General features: G+C 41.4%; 1 protein-coding gene across 1 annotated transcript in view; it reads left to right on the top strand.

Moving 5' to 3' along the window:
* Positions 1–1,877: 1,877 nt before the first annotated feature.
* BIRC6 (baculoviral IAP repeat containing 6) overlaps positions 1,878–17,268 on the top strand; it is a gene marked incomplete at its 5' end in the record, with an annotated part of 244,882 nt that continues 229,491 nt past the window's right edge. The window contains 2 exon segments of the mRNA XM_082671758.1: positions 1,878–1,929; positions 1,932–2,201. Coding sequence (XP_082527884.1) covers positions 1,878–1,929; positions 1,932–2,201 — 322 coding nt within the window.

Below are 17,268 nucleotides of genomic sequence, written 5' to 3' on the forward strand. Positions count from 1 at the left end.
AAATCTTCAAAATGGCAGTTTTTATAGTTTCAGCTTCAGTCCTCTGATTTAAAAAACTGTTTTGGAAGGATACCTCCAGTTACACTTTGATTTGATCATTTGCACTCCTTTATTTAGCTCAAGACACTGAAGTTTTGAGCAGGAGGCTTAAGTTTGGAGTATGGGTTTTGGAGTCAAACTGCCCGAGTTCAAATTCTAGTATGCTATTATACTCCTCCTCACAAGCTGTGAGACCTTGGGCAAGCCATTTAACCTCCCAGTGTTTCCATTTTTACAGTTTACAAGTACTTTCACAAAGACTCGTAAAAGTAGGGGAAATAATTTGATCATTTCCATTTGACTCTTGATGGAACATTTTCAGAATGTATAAGTGACTTGCCCAAGTTCACAGATAAATGAAGCCACAGTGACTCAATATCAGATATTCATTTAGACTTTAATACTTGGGTGTTCTTCCCAGTTTATTATATGTTACCTCTCAACATCGGATAAAAATGGCATATTTGCCATTCTAAAATGGAATGAATATATAGATTATATAAATACAACTTTGCACATGAATAAACAGGTTTAAAATGTAGTTGGGATAATTCATGAAGATTTCCTGAAGGACGTCTGCAGGAATGTGGGAAGGTAATTAACATTCATAACTTTTATTGAGCACCTACTATATGTCAGATCCTATTCTACACATTTAACAAATGATTCTTAAGCCTCTCAGTAGCACTTTGATTAGATTTTAAGGAAGAGGAAATTAGGCTTTCCGGGATAATACAATGTTCCCCCAATACACAGAATAGTCCTTGATTGTGCTGCATGAATCTACACGTGATAAAATGACATAGAATTATACACACATCGTATGTCAAATCGCTGCTTTTGATATTGTACTACAATTATGTAACTGTTAGGGGACTCTGGGTAAGTAGGACCTCTCTATCTTTCAGGAGTATTGGTCAGGTATTTTATAGAATGACCTTCAGTTTGGGTTTGTCCAATGTTTTTCTCTCAGTTAGATAGAGGTTACGGGTTTTGGGGTGACAGACCACAGAAGTCTGTACTATATTTGCAACTAACTGTGTATAATAATTATTTTGAAATAAAAAGTTAAAAAAAAGCATTGTTATGCTCCAGAGGGGGATTTGTAAATTTACTTAACTGCAGTCCCACAACACCCATACACACCGATTAACAAGTTTTGCGTTTGGAATGTGGATAAAGAAACTAAGCTTAACTATACGCTTCCAGCACCTCGTATCTGGCACTTCTGTTCAACAGAAAGATTTGGGGATGGGACGGGGGGCGATGTAATACGCGTGGGCTTGGGGAAGTCGCTCGGTTTCTCCAGATCCAGACTAGACGTTTTTCAGACTGCTAAGCCGAGGCCCAGACCTGAGGTCTCCTTTGGGCCATAGCCAAACCGCTGCACCGCGCTGCTGGGAACGGTCCGGGCGCAGCTGGAACCGTAGCAACGGGCCTCAAGGGGTCTCGGCCAGGTCGCACCGGCCGGGGTACTCGCCTAGCGGAAATACACGTCCCAACCCCCCACTCTCCATCCACCCACCCCGCCGCGGCCCGGAGCAGGGGAGCTGGGCGGGGCGCAGGCTGCGGCCACTCCCCGGGCTCGAAAAAAACTGGGACGTTGCGGACGCGTAGCTGGCCAGACCAGAAGCGCGTGGCACGCGCTAGCCCTCCCGCGCATGCTTCTCCCGCCCCGGGTCCCGCCTCTCTATCTCCTTCTCCCCCTCCTTCGCCAGCCTCCCTCGCCAGCCTCCCTCTGAGCTTGGCCCCTCCGGGCGCGCGGCCGACGTCCCGCGTGCGTGCCGGCGCCTGACCTCACTTCCGGCTAACGCGCTTGGCTTGCCCCCCGGCCCCGGATGGTGACTGGGGGTGGTGCTGCACCTCCCGGGACTGTCACTGAGCCGCTTCCAGTGTGATTGTGCTGAGCGCAGGCCGGAAGATGGCGGCTGCGGCTGCGGCGGCCTCGGGCCCGGGCTGCTCCTCGGCGGCGGGGGCGGGAGCGGCCGGGGTCTCCGAGTGGCTGGTGCTGCGGGACGGCTGCATGCGCTGCGACGCCGAAGGGCTGCACAGCCTCTCCTATCACCCGGCGCTCAACGCCATCCTGGCCGTCACCAGTCGCGGGACCATCAAAGTCATCGACGGCACCTCGGGGGCCACCCTGCAGGCCTCGGCGCTCAGCGGTGAGTGTGCCGCACGCCGGGCGGGGGCCGGGCCGGCCGCGGGAGGAGCCGGGCCCCGGGATGCTGGGGAAGGAAGCCGCCCAGCCCCGGGGCTCGGCCTCCGGAGGAGGGAAGCGGCGTGACTGGAGCGGGTGGCGGAGGGCAGGGCTGGGGGCTCAGGCCTGGCTGTGAAGGGAGGCCCGGAAGCTGATTGAGGAGGACCTTAGGACTTGGCTTTTTCAGCGGCGGCAGCTGGGAAGAAAAGACGGGCGAGGCGGGGAGTGGTGGGAGTTGCCTTTCGGGCTTTGAGCGTCCGGTGTGGGTTGGTCCTCTGGGAGAGGTGAGGAGGCCTAGGAGCTCAGCACCGGAGAAGCTCAGGCCCCCTGCTAGGTCCTGGAGAGGGTGTCGGTACTGCCTTCTCTTAGATCAGAAAGCGACAGGGTCGCAGGGTTGGTCCCGACGTGAGAGGCCGGTGGCCAGAGGCGAGCGTCCGAGGCGACATCCAAGCCCTACCCTCTTGTGAAGAGAAGTGGATCCGTGTCTGTTCCTGGGACTCGCAGGTGCTGGGATGTACAGCAGGCTTCGCGCCCGGGTTGGGGGTGGGGTGGGTCTGGAGTGGGGGCGGGGAGGGAAGTAGGCGGGCCAGGTGCCTGAACTGTTCCGTCGACGACTTTAGGATTCGGGAGGACGCCATGGAAGACTAGCCCTTGTTCCCTAGGTGGGGGCTTCCACCTTATACTCACCAGGGACGAGAAACTCGGCACCTGCGGTGTATGAGTTACAGATTTCCTTTGGGTTCCGAACTAGGTGAAACTTCCGGCCCTCTCTGCTGGTTTTACCACTGCGAGCTGAAAGTTGGGATACGGAGGCGCGTGTGAGGCTCACCATTGGAGGAGAGCAGTTCTGACTGGTGTAAACGTTGGTCCAGGGATGGGACTTTGAGTGTGCATGAGATGAACGCTCGGTGGGCTGGGGTGGAGTGTTTTGGAATTGCCCTGGCTAGGTTACGTTTGGCTGAGACGACATTTCATTTGCGATAGAATGAGTGGCTTAATTTAGATGTTACAAATTGATATTGAAAAGTTAGTATACAAGTGAGTTAGACTCATGCACAGAGATATAATGTGTATGACTGTCCATATTTAGCCAAGTGGAAGTAGTGAAGTGTTCTTACCCATTCACTTGTATTTTAACAGAGACAAATAAGGAAAGGTCGTTATTCTGATTTACTGTCTGAGGCACTTAAGAGTAAATGGGAATCTAGGTATACAAAGTTAAAGGATTTAATTTTTGTTCTTGTGAGCATTGTGAAAGAAATGGGCTGTGTATAGCTATAGAAAATAAACCTGGAACACATCTAAAATATGTCTAAGGGAAAGTTTGTATTGTAGTCTTGTAATTTTTCTTTTCTTGGCTTAGGTAAAGTACAGGAGTGGTGTCCCAGATGTAGCAATGAGCATTTACTGCAACTTGGACATAACAGCTTGTCACTCTGTATGAGAGGGTGCTTCTCATTAATAGTTGGATTTCTTTCCTCTTAAACTCACTTAAATATATTTCACATATGAAAAGGTATAAAGAACAATTGTGGCAGACAACCATGTATTCTCGACTTGGTTAAAAAAAAAAAAACACATCACAAATAGAGTTGAAGTCTTGTGTGTCTCTCTTGGATTGCATTCCTTCAACTCTCCCTCCCCCATGAGCATTATCCTTAATTTGGTTTTATCATTCTTATACGTGTCTTTATGTTTTTTAGTATATACCTTTATCTTTAAACGGTATCTATTACTGTCTTTCATGACTTTAAATTTTGAATAAGTGGTAACATAGTATATATACTTGAATTTCTATAAAAAACCATATTAACAAAAGTCTTAAAATGTTTTCAGTAGAAAGAGGACTCTCACAGGGTGATTTTATATCTGGAGGCCGTGTTTCAGAAAGATTATATGTGCCAGAGTTAGTTATAAATGTTTGGGGAAACTGGACAAATATGAATGTGCCTGTTCATGAAAGGGAAGAAAACAGCCACTCGAATGGTAGATTACTTAAGGGGAGGGCTTTATGTAAGTGTAAAGGTAGATATATAAACTATAGCACTGATTTGGGATACCTTAGTTGAGGTATGTTGGAACATTTAATTAGAAAGTATGGGATTGGATACAATGGTGGATAGCCATGCATTGAGAATTGAGTAGTATGTGATTAAAATTATGTAGAAGAGTTTATGGCAAATAAAACAAAAGGATTACAAAAAAAGTTTGAAAGTAACAATGGACAAATTCTGAAGTGTTTTCATATATGAGAAGTGCAGTTTATTAATAATAATTACCAGAGGTTGTATAGGGTCCTGTGTGTGTCATTTCTTCAGATGATTGGGGAAGGAATGCTGCATTTTATGTTTTGCCTGGAATATGTAGGTACTTAGTAGGTTTGGCTTTAATGATGAATAGAGGGTGACAGTCCTATAAATAGAACGGGCAGAAGGTGCCAGTAGTGATGATGGCCCTAACATGACCCCTCTTTCCAGTTCATGGGCAGTGAGCCACCTTCTTTTCTACCCCAGAGGAAAGACATCTTTGTTAAAGGGGATAAAGAGTGGTGATGTAAGTGGTTTAAGGGGATAGAGAGTTTTATTGGGTGATAGAGTAGTCTTATGGATAGGTTCAGTTTATGGGGTTATGGGTAGTCTGTTGGTGTTGGTGGGAAATCGAAAAATTGGAGCATGTATATGTATTCATATACATGTATATGTATACATGTATATGTATATGTATTCACTTGGATGGCCAAGATGGTGAATTTTAAACCACCGTTGTTGACTACTGTATATGTTTAAATTATCTGTATCTCACAAAAAATGTTTATAAATGCATTTTCTTTAGATTAAGCGTCATCAGTATATACTTAGGTTAGGCAAGTATTTGCTCCCTGTTAGTGTTTTAGAGTTAAGATTTCTGAGTCTCTGTGCTCATTCTTTGGCCTGGCATTCAGTAACCTCCACGATCTGGCCTCTAAGCAGTCTTTCCAGTCGTGTCTCCCTATTTTGTTTTGTGAAACTGGTTCATTTAATTTTCTTTCCCAACTCCAGTAGTTTTACTCTTTCTTGGAATTCACCAATTCCCTCCACAAAATTAGACAAATCTTACCCATTTTTCGAGACCTAGAGCATACCTTTGACTTCCTGATTCTTTTAGCCTGAAGTGATCCACTGAACCCCTAAGCACATATTGTTCTATTAATTCTTATTTCAGTAATTTGGCAACTTAACTCTTTGTGGTATGTTTTCTGTCTTGAACTATTTAAATTCCATTTTATTTAGTTTTTTTGTGAGTATATGATGTCTGTTTAACTATATTTCAAACTCCTTGTCGCAAGGAGCCTTGTCTACTTGTTTATATCCCCTCCCCAGCATGCCTAGTACAATATATTAATAAATATTTTTGATTTGGTATGTGTATACTAATGAGTATGTTAAATGGATGCTGCTTTACATATTTTTTTTTTTTTTTTGCGGTACGCGGGCCTCTCACTGTTGTGGCCTCTCCCGTTGCGGAGCACAGGCTCCGGACGCACAGGCTCAGCGGCCTTCGCTCACGGGCCCAGCCACTCCGCGGCATGTGGGATCTTCCCGGACCGGGGCACGAACCCGTGTCCCCTGCATTGGCAGGCGGACTCTCAACCACTGTGCCACCAGGGAAGCCCTGCTTTACATATTAACTGCTAAGTAAACACACTTTCTTTGGCTTTGGTGATTTTTGTTTTTTCTTTCTTTCTTAAATGGACTTTTTTTTAGAGCTGTTTTAGTTTCACAGTAAAATTGAGCAGAAAGTACAGAGTTCCTCTATTTACCACCCCCCCCATGAATATCTGACACACGTTGGTATGTTTGTTACAATCAATGAACCTGCATTAACACATCATTATCACCCAAAGTCCATAGTTTGTTAGTGTTCACACTTGGTACTGTACATTCTGTGGGTTCTGACTGTATATGACATATTGTAGAATATAGTTTCATTGAAATCCTCTTACTCTGCCTATTCACCCTCTCTCCCTTCTGCTCCCTGGCAACTGCTGATCATTTCACTGTCCCCATAGTTTTGCCTTTTCTAGAATGTCATATAGTTTGGAAGCATACAGTATGTAACCTTTTCAGTATGGCTTCGTTCCCTGAATAATATGCATTTAAGTTTCTTTCATGTCTTTCTGTGGCTTGATAAGCTTATTTCTTTTTAGCGTGGAATAATATATTCCATTGTCTGGATGGACCACAGTTTATTTATCCATTCACCTACTGAAGGACATCTTGGTTGCTTCCAGGTTGTAACAGTTACGAATAAAGCTGCTATAAATACCTGTGTCTAGGTTTTTGTGTGGACATAAGTTTTCAGTTCATTTGGGTAAATACCAAGGAGCATGATTGCTGGATCTTATGGCAGGAGTATGTTTAGTTTGTTTTCTTTCTTCTGTTAAAAAAAATTTTTGGCCGTACCGTGTGGCATGTGAGATCTTAGTTTTCTGACCGGGGATTGAACCTGTGCCCTCTGTATTGGAAGTGCGGAGTCATAGCCACTGGACCAACGGGGAAGTCCCAGGAATATGTTTAGTTCTGTAAGAAACTGCCAAATTGTCTTCTAAAGTAGCTGTACCATTTTGCATTCCCAGCAGCAATGAATGAGAGTTCCTGTTGCTTCACATCCCTCATCAGCATTTGACGTTGTTAGTGTTTTGGATTGTTGCCATTCTAATATGTGTGTAATATCTCATTGTTTTAATTTGTAATTCCCTAATGACATATGATGTTGAACATGTTTTCATATGCTTATTTGTGGACTTTGGGTTTTAAAAATCAAAATAGCTCTGCGTACACCGCTTGACCATATTGTTTATATTACTAGATATGTCCCTCTCTTTAGTTATTGTTTGTTAATGCCATTGAGCATAATAGGAAGGAGCAAAGTTTTGAGTTAAGATCCTAGTTTCTGTTTTGTTTTTTTTTCCTCCCTGAACTGTGTAACTTTGAATTACGTAGCATTTCTTTTCCAGTTTCTCCATTTGCAAAAAGGGAGTGATAACTGTATTAATTGTGAGGACTAAGTGTTACACGTAAAGTGCTTAGAATAGTGTGTTCACTGTTCAAAACATGTTTTTTATTTATTTGTAAATCTCTTTTTTTTACTTAAACCATTTTGATGTTCTGTTAAGTTTTTTGAACTTAACACCACATTTGAACTTCTTAGGATTTTTTTGTAATTTACCACTTTTCACCATCTTGTAGAATCCATCTAGTTTTTGCTTCAGTGTAAGAGTAAGGTATTGTTAATTTGTTTAGTATTTTCTTATTTATTTAATTACTGGTGGTGGTGTTTTCTCTTGCTTCCTGAAATAGAGCCCCTTCTCCACTAAATGTGTGGTACATCGTATATATGTATAGTATATATATAATTTATATATATACATTTTTTTCTTTTTCTTTTTGTGTATATATACATATTTTTTAAGCAAGCTTTTCTGAGGACATGTGGAGAGAGAATGGGCTTTATGTAGTCCTGAATTTTGAATTTTAGCTCACTTCCTAAACTTCCTGAACTCCAGCTTCCTCCTCATTTGTAAGTTATGATTAATACTTAATAGGATGGTTGTGAAGATTTAAGAGGTAAACATTTTTAAAGTGCCTAACACTGCTAGGCATATGTATAAGCAGATACACAGTGAATACTAATTCTCTTAAGCCACAGGGTGCTTAGTATTGCCGTGCCCCTCACTGTTACTTTAAAAATTGTTCACTGACTTAGTGTTTATATTACAGAGGATAGATTTCATTAAAATGTAGATGGAAATAAAAATGTTGGTAACAAATATTATCTATATTTGGATAAATATCTTTCATTGTGTTGGTGTGGCTAAATGTCAGAATGAAGTCAAGACTGTTGTATTACTAGTTCTGTGTGTGTACACACACACACACACACACACACACACACACACACACACACACACACACACACATATATTTGGCCAAAAAGTTCATTTGGGTTTTTTCCACAGAAAAAACCCAAATGAACTTTTTGGCCAACCCAGTAGATTGTTCATGCAATATATGTACATAAGTAAATGAAGATATAGATGGGTATTAATCAATGAGTATTGTAGTATATGTGTAAGAGTAAGTTACGTTTCTTCAGTTTCTGAAGTGGGTTACAGATCTCTGTCATAGTGAAGAAGAGGAAACTCCAGAGTTGCTCAGTGTTTTTAGACAATCATTCTAGTTTTATATATTTTTTTAATGGATATCTCCCCTTTTCCTTTTCTGAGACATTTAGTTTTTGGCTGTGCCGGGTCTTAGTTGTGGCATGCGGGACCTTTCATGGCGGCGCTTGGGCTCTTCGTTGTGGTGTGCAGGCTTCTCTCTAGTTGTGGCGTGCGGGTTTTCTCTTGTTGTGGCGCGTAGGCTCCAGGGTGCATGGGCTCTGTAGTTGTGGTGCGCGGGGTACAGAGCATGTGGGCTCTATAGTTTGCGCCATTCAGGCTCTAGTTGAGGTGTGTGAGCTCAGTAGTTGTGGCGCGTGGGCTTAGTTGCCCCGTAGCATGTGGGATCTTAGTTCCCTGACTAGGGATCGAACCCGCATCCCCTGCATTGTAAGGCGGAATCTTTACCACTGGACCACCAGGGAAGTCCCTAAGACACTGACTTTGATTTGACTTGAGAAGTTTGTACAGTGATCATAAATGAGAAAAAAGATCATTGTACTCTACTCCAGTTGTAGTGAAGTTCAGATTGGGTGAATTTTAATCGATTGATTGATTGTCTGGTATGACGGCTTCTTGTTCAGACTTAGAACTCAGAGATACCTGTTCCAAGAAGTCTTGGAATGTAGAAAACTAATTAGGTTAGCTTGCATAGTCCTCACGAAATGAATTTTATGGATGACACTCATATTTATCATCTCTTTAGAGGTGGAAAATATTTTTCTTACTACTTCTGAATTGGGCATGCATCAATTTGGGTAAAATGCAACATCTTCCTGTAGATCTCAGTTTTGGAAATTGTAAATGATACAGATCACTTACTATGTCCTGACTAATTTTGGTGCATGAAGCCTTCCTAGTCTCCGTTATAAACATGGTATAGAGTTGGGGTTTCAGTAGCCTTTCAAGATAGTTGTCTTCTGGATACATCTGAGTTCCTTATAAAAACTTAATTCGGCAAGTATCTTTGTGGGCTATGACTACGTACTTTGGCTCTGTTTCAGTTGACTGACTTTAGTAATGCTACAGAATGACCTATCTTATGTCAAAGATTTGGTGTTTTATTAACAAAACATTTTTCTGTAATTAATTAGAGTGAATTAATATTCTTAAAAAATATTTTGCTATGTTTTCAAGATTCTCTATATCTACCCAAATTTTTACATTTACCTCCCACATTTTCCTAGCTATTCAATGTTCAAAGATGGCTTGGCTCTAGGAAAGAATTTACCTAGTCTTTGTTTCAGTAGTGTTAGACTTATTAATGAGAGGCAGTATAAGAGATCAGCCTCTGGAACCAAATAGCTTGAGCTTTAGTCTTGGTTCTATTCGATCTTGAAGCTCATCAGGAAGATGAACATAATAATACTATCTACCTCATAAAGTGGTTGTGAGAATTAAAATGAGTCAACATATGTTAAACATATAGAATAGTGCCTGGTATATAGTATGTGCTCTGTAAGTTGTTCTTGTGGTAGCAGTGGCTGTTTGAAAGTTTGCTGAGTGTAGTAGATGTTTTTACTATAGATACTCTGTTGAAATTGCAGTGTTTTTTTCTTCCAGTTTGCCACGTATGTGGAAATGTGACCACTGAAATCGAATAGACATAAGAGCAGTAATTTTGTATTACAGGAGAGTAAAAAAAATTATGTAAGTTAATTGATTTTGGACTTGAAATTGTTAAAAGAGCACAGTGTTGTGAAGAGCTGGTTGATTGGTATTCATTTACACATTTATTGAACATGTGCTAGTCATGGGGGCACAAAATAATTAAGGCAACATTTTGACCTTTGAATGCATAGAGGAGGGAGTTTCTTCAACCTCAGCAGAATAGAGAAGGCTTCTCAAAGGATGTTGCCTTTATGATTGGGTTGGGAAGATGACATAGTGGGAGGGATGATCATCTTAGGCCAAGGTACTTGGCTTATGCAGAGACATATTGGTCTTTAAAAGCATGGTGTAGGGACTTGCCTGGTGGTGCAGTAGTTAAGAATCAGCCTGCCAATGAAGGGGACACAGGTTTGAGCCCTGGTCCGGGAAGATCCCACATGCCGCGGAGCAACTCAGCTCGTGCACCACAGCTGCTGAGCCTGTGCTCTAGAGGCTGCGAGCCACAACTAGTGAGCCCACATGCCACAACTACTGAAGCCTGTGTGCCTAGAGCCCGTGCTCCACAACAAGAGAAGCCACCGCAGTGAGAAGCCTGCGCACTGCAATGAAGAGTAGCCCCGGGGCGTCCCTGGTGGCGCAGTGGTTGAGAGTCCACCTGCCGATGCAGGGGACACGGGTTCGTGCCCCGGTCCGGGAGGATTCCACATGCCGCGGAGCGGCTGGACCCGTGAGCCATGGCTGCTGAGCCTGCGCGTCCCGAGCCTGTGCTCCGCAACGGGAGAGGCCACACAGTGAGAGGTCTGCGTACTGCAAAAGAAAAAAAAAAAAAAGAGTAGCCCCGCTCGCAGCAACTAGAGAAAGGCCGCGTGAAACAACAAAGACCCAACGCAGCCAAAGAAATTAAATAAATAAATAAATAAATGCATGGTAAATTCAGGGAAGTTTTGGGGGGAAGACGAGTTGGGGTTGGATGGTTAGAGTTGAAGCTGAGAGATTGGCAAAGACAAGAACGTAATATGTTTTGCTAAAAAGTTTGGAGTTGATATCAATGGTAGGGAGCCATTGTAGGTTATGACAGAATCACAGTTGTTTTTTATTTATTCATTTATTTATTTTTAACATCTTTATTGGAGTATAATTCCTTTACAATGGTGTGTTAGTTTCTGCTTTATAACAAAGTGAATTAGTTATACATATACATATGTCCCCATATCTCTTCCCTCTTGCGTCTCCCTCCCTCCCACCCTCCCTATCCCACCCCTCTAGGTGGTCACAAAGCACCAAGCTGATCTCCCTGTGCTATGTGGCTGCTTCCCACTAGCTATCTATTTTACGTTTGGTAGTGTATATATGTCCATGCCACTCTCTCATTTCCTCCCAGCTTACCCTTTCCCCTCCCCATATCCTCAAGTCCATTCTCTATTAGCTCTGTGTCTTTATTCCCATCTTACCCCTAGGTTCTTCATGCCTTTTTTTTCCCTTATTTTTCTTAGATTCCATATATATGTGTTAGCATACGGTATTTGTTTTTCAGAAAGAAAGATTCCAAGCTAATGCCCAGTTGTGAGAAGTGATGAGAGCTGCATCTAAGTTAGTTTGAGAGGTAGAAACAACATAATTTGGTGAATGTGGGGATGAGAGGGATTGACAAGGTGAAAATTACTCATACTTAGCTTTCTACTTTGGGTAGCTGGATGAATGAATTAACCTGAAGTACAAGAAGTACAAGAAGGTGTGGTGAGTAGCTTTTGTTGGCGAATGCTGAGGAGCAAGAGGGACATAGTGATTTCAGTTGTGTTACTTTTGAGGTTCTTGAAGGACATCCATGTAGAGATGTCCAGAAGACATTTGGAAATTCAGGGTTGAAGCTTGAAGATTTGGGAATACAGACTTGGAAGGCATTGGCATTTATAGACAAAGCCTAGTCTAGTGGTTAAGGATATTGGCTCCAGAGCCAGACTGAGTTCCAGTCTATGATTTATCACTTCCTAGCTGTGTCTTAGGCAAGATGCTTAACCTCTCTCTGCAATTCATAATTAGTACCTAACTCATTTGGTTTTTGGAAAGATATTAAGTAAACTAATGCATGTAGACATTGCTTGACCCACCATAAGCACTCAGTAAATGTTACTTTTTGTATTGGTGTTTTAAATTGTATAGTTCATTTCAACAGGTGTTTGCCACATGGGGATATTAAGATGAATTGTAAGTCCACTCTCCTCCCAAATTTGGAAAGCTTTCTAAAAGCAGTGACACCTCAGTTGAGACTTGAAAGAAATGGAGTTAGCCAGGCAGAGGGAACAGCATGAGCAAGAGCAGAGGCATGCAGTTATAAGCAGTTTGGTATTAGAGTGCAAAGCATGAGGAAGGGAATGATGGGATAGCCTGAGGATCTTGGACTTGGCCCTCCTGGGCTATGGCTCCCATATTTTTCAGTTGAAGAACTCCCAGTTTAAGGTAAAAAATGTAGGGCCCTATTATGATAGGTATGTTTTTAGTATTAGTTAATTGAGAAAATATTGCAAAAAGCTACTACTTTTAAGTAATTTTTATTTTAGACTTATTATTGTCTGTGTAATTTGAAAAATACTGCAGCACGTAATTTGAGCTTTCCTCCTTGCTGGCTTAACCTTGAAATTTTTATGGGGGGGAACAAGTCAGTTAATACTCTTCTACCTGCCCTCCGACTTCAAAAATTTTGTTGTTATCATCTTCTCACTTGGTCTTTGTGGGCTTGTTTAATGCCCTCTTTAGTATGTCTTTCCTGTCTTTCCGTGGGAGCATGGGAGGGAGCAGAGGTAAATGTGTGTGCATTATATCCTTGTTTAACTGGAAATCTGTAGTTGTAACCGTACTTAAGTTGTTGAACATTTGGAAATCTATCCTTAGGAATGTTCTCTATAACTATAGATAGAATATAAACAATAATAGATTTCTGTAATGGAGTAGGTAAAAATAGTGGGGAGGTCGTGGGAGGTACCTCTCTGATATGTGCATTGTACTGATCATAGCCTCATGCAAAGGTGGGTGCATTTGGCAAGACACTTCTCTGGGTTACCATCTCTAAAATGGGCTAATAATTCTTGCCCAGACTACTTCATTATGTGATATGATAATGAATGTAGAAATTCTTTGTAAATTGTACTTCAAATGTGAGGGATACAAAATAGTTAAGCCAAACTCCTTTGGTATAGAGAGGAGAAAATGGAGGTACAGATGACAAAAAGAATAAGTTATTTGCTATATAAAACAGTTTGTGACAAGGGCAGTGCTCCTAAAAACAAGTAATTGTGCTCTACTTGAGTATGTTAAATCAAGGATGTATTTTAGAGGAAATAAATATTCTTACTTTTTAGAGGAGATGATTGAAATGTTAGAGTAGGGCAGGTAGAAATGTGTTGTGATTTATCGTGGGCACCAGGAGTTTAAATCTTTATGATTTGTTTCTGTGCTTTTACATTGATTTATGTAGTTGGAGAGAGACAAGAAAGACTGGGGAGATAGCACAGGGCAGTGGTTCTCAGCCCCACTTGCTCATTAGAATCATCAGGAGAGCTTTTAAAAAACTATTCTGCTTGGGTCCCAGTATTCTCACTTAAGTGGCCTGGAATGGAGCCCAAGCATACTTAAAAAAAATTTTTTTTTCCTTTAATTTTTAGAGCATGCCTGATGATTCTAATGGGCAGCCAGGTTTAGAGGTTCAAACTTCACCTAGAATCTTAAATGAGCAAGTTTATTTCATATGCCTGGGATGAATGAGAGACAAATTTTATTTGAATTGAATAGTATTGTATTTAGCCATAATTTTTTTTTTTTTGGTAAGAAAACCTCCCAAGTTAGTCTGCTAATAAAACCTACCCCACTGTATCTTTTTTTAAAAATATTTTAATTTAATTTAATTTTTATTTATTTATTTTTGGTTGCATTGGGTCTTCGTTGCTGCACACGGGCTTTCTCTAGTTGCGGCAAGCGGGGGCCACTCTTCATTGTGGTGTGTGGGTCTCTCATTGCAGTGGCCTCTTGTTGCGGAGCACAGGCTCTAGGCACGCGGGCTTCAGTAGTTGTGGCACATGGGCTCCGTAGTTGTGGCTCGTGGGCTCTAGAGCGCAGGCTCAGTCGTTGTGGCGAACGGGCCTAGTTGCTCCGTGGCATGTGGGATCCTCCCGGAGCAGGGCTCGAACCCGTGTCCCCTGCATTGGCAGGGGGATTCTTAACCACTGCGCCACCAGGGAAGTCCCCTCACTGTATCTTAAATTGTATTTAGTGTATATATAATGAAATATGCTTGTAAGCAACAGGAATATACCAAGGGCCAAATTCCTGTTGCTTTCTATTTTGTCCTTTTCTCATGTAATTCAGTTTTGTTTGATTTTTTGGAACCAGTTAAGTGCTCTGATTCTTTTTCACCAAAATGCCGCTATAGCAAGGACAGTGACCTCATACTCAGGGCAGAAGGAGGGCAGGGGAAATAGTGGCTACAGAGGGCAGAAATGGCTAGGATTATCTACCAGATCAACTGTTCCATGCCTCAAATGTCTTTGTTTCATGTTGTCTTAAGAAAAAAGCTAACTGTTAGAATGTTTCATTTTATCACATTATAGCTTAGTTTTTAAAAAATATTTTAATTAATGATTTATTTATTTAGGCTGTGCCGGGTCTTAGTTGTGGTACATGGGATCTTTGTTGTGGCATGTGGGCTTTTGGTTGTGCCATGTGAACTCTTAGTTGCAGCGTAGATGCGGGATCTAGTTCCCCCACCAGGGATCGAACCTGGGCCCCCTGCATTGGGAGCATGGAGTCTTACCCACTGAACCACCAGGGAAGTCCCAGTATAGCTTACTTTTAATCCATTAAAAAATTCTTCAAAACTATAGAAAATGATTCATTTATTCAAAAAAATTTACTGGGATTTCCCTGGTGGTGCAGTGGTTAAGAATCTGCCTGCTAATGCAGGGGACACAGGTTCGAGCCCCGGTCTCGGAAGATCCCACATGCCGCGGAGCAACTAAGCCCGCGTGCCACAACTACTGAGCCTGCACTCTAGAGCCCGCGAGCCACAGCTACTGAGCCCGCATGCCACAACTACTGAAGCCTGCATGCCTAGAGCCTGCTCTCCGCAACAAGAGAAGTCACCTCAAAGAGAAGCCTGCACACTGCAACGAAGACCCAACACAGGCAAATAAATAAATAATTAAATTAAAAAAAAAAAACCATTTACTGTGTGTCAAGCACTGGTGATACAGCAGTTAACAAAGTCCTTGCTTTCCTAGAGCTCATGGTTTAGTGGAAAGAGGTGTATTACACACCACACCACACCCCCCCACATACCCTATATCAAGTGGTGATAAATGCCATAAGATATCAAAACTGATGTGAGGTGATGGTGGATAAATTTATGCTGTGTGGTGGTCTGGCGGGGTGGGGTGGGGTCTCTCTGTGATGGCACTTGAGCAAAGATCCCAGTGATGTGAGAGAGCAGCAAGGCAGATATCCAGGGGAAGTTTTTGTTGGCCTGTTAATTGCAGTATGCAAAAACAGCTGGGTGCATTTTCATCATATTTGGATGGAATTTGACTTGAACTGACTTAAAATGTAGGCTATGTGAAGAATGATGATGCGTGCCATCTATGTTAAACAGAAAATAGCAGTTTCAGATATGAGCTCCGAATAGAAATTCACAAGGTCACACGTTCCAAATTGTAGAATTATATTGATTTGTAGCTGAGTTGCTTCTCACGTGGGCAACTTCCTGTGTAGCAACAGGAATTTATTTACAGATGGTTAGGGGTTCTCCTGTGCAATATCAGATAGGGAAGTTAGTCCCCAAATTTTACTTAATTATAGCCAGGTCAAAATCCTGAAGGAAGCATGTAACCTATATATCCCAGACTGGTTAAGAGATTTAACTGTGTCAAATTGAGTAATGTATATGAAAAGGGCCCCACAATTTCTTACAGGAAGTAGGTCCTTAAAGATTGAGTCCCATCCATGGAAATTTTTCAGTGGTGATTATGTTCTCAAAACTTTCTCAATTGATGTCAGATACTTAAGATTATTGTAAAAATAAGTGGTCTGGTGGTAGTTTTGGATAAAGTGCATAGGGAGAATTGGAACTTGGAACTCTTAATTCCAGTAATTCTGTATATTTCGGAGAACTGCTTCCATGTTTAGGTAGATCTGCCTAAATAATACTATCCCTGCTCTATATTTTATCCATTTGTTACTTTTTCTTCATGGCCTAGCCACTGAACTTTCCCAAACTTCCTTTGCTTTGCACCAAGTTCTCTTTTGTAGGAATACTCATTTTGGCTTTGAATAATACACTATACTAACAACTTCTGTTAAATGATTTTATTTTGGTAACTTTAAATAAATTTTAAGGGCTTTATAAGAACCTAACATTAATTTTGCACGCTCTTTATTGACCTTGAATGATATTTGTATGTTTGTATGTTATGGTAGACTATTTTAAGTATTGAAGTCTGATGATATCTCAGTGGACATGGACTTTTACAGTGTGTTGTGTCAGTTTGCAAAGATAATGTATTTCTGATAGTATTTTTAGAAGTTTTATAGGGATGCACATGGATGGTGTATTTTTAGAGTTGACTATTTCTTAATATGGGTATTAAAATTGATAACTAGTTAAAAAAACCCTGCAATTTTCTTCCTTTGAAAATTTCCATTTTAAAAGTGATTTACCTTATTATAGGACATAGATAGACTAAGGGAAGGTGCAGTTACCTGTGGTTTCATTACCTAGAGATGGCCCGTCTTAGCATTTTGGTGTGTAACAGGTTCTTTTTGCCTTTTTCTATTATTTAATGTATTTTTATAGAACTTGGATGGTAAGATATGTTATGAACTATTTCCCCCCTTTACTTTGTTAAAACTGTATTGTAAATATTTTCCTATGTCTTTATTCTTTTATATAATTTAAAAATAAATTTTGATTAATGATTATAATAAATGGCCTTTTATGTGTGTATACTAGTAATACATGCATAGATTCATGTAACCATCACCACAATCAGGGTACAGGGCAGTTTCAATACCTGAAAAGTTCCCTGTGGTATCCACTTTGGTGTCTGTTTGTAGTTAGCCTCCCCCCCACAGCCCCAACCTTTGGTAATCACTGATCTGTTCTCTGTATTGTTAGTTTTGTCTTTTCTAGAATGTATGGAAATGGAACCCTACAGCATGCAACTTTAATTAATTAATT

The sequence above is a fragment of the Grampus griseus genome (assembly GCF_964374135.1).
Source record: "Grampus griseus genome assembly, chromosome: 15".
Taxonomy (NCBI): Eukaryota; Metazoa; Chordata; class Mammalia; order Artiodactyla; family Delphinidae; genus Grampus; species Grampus griseus.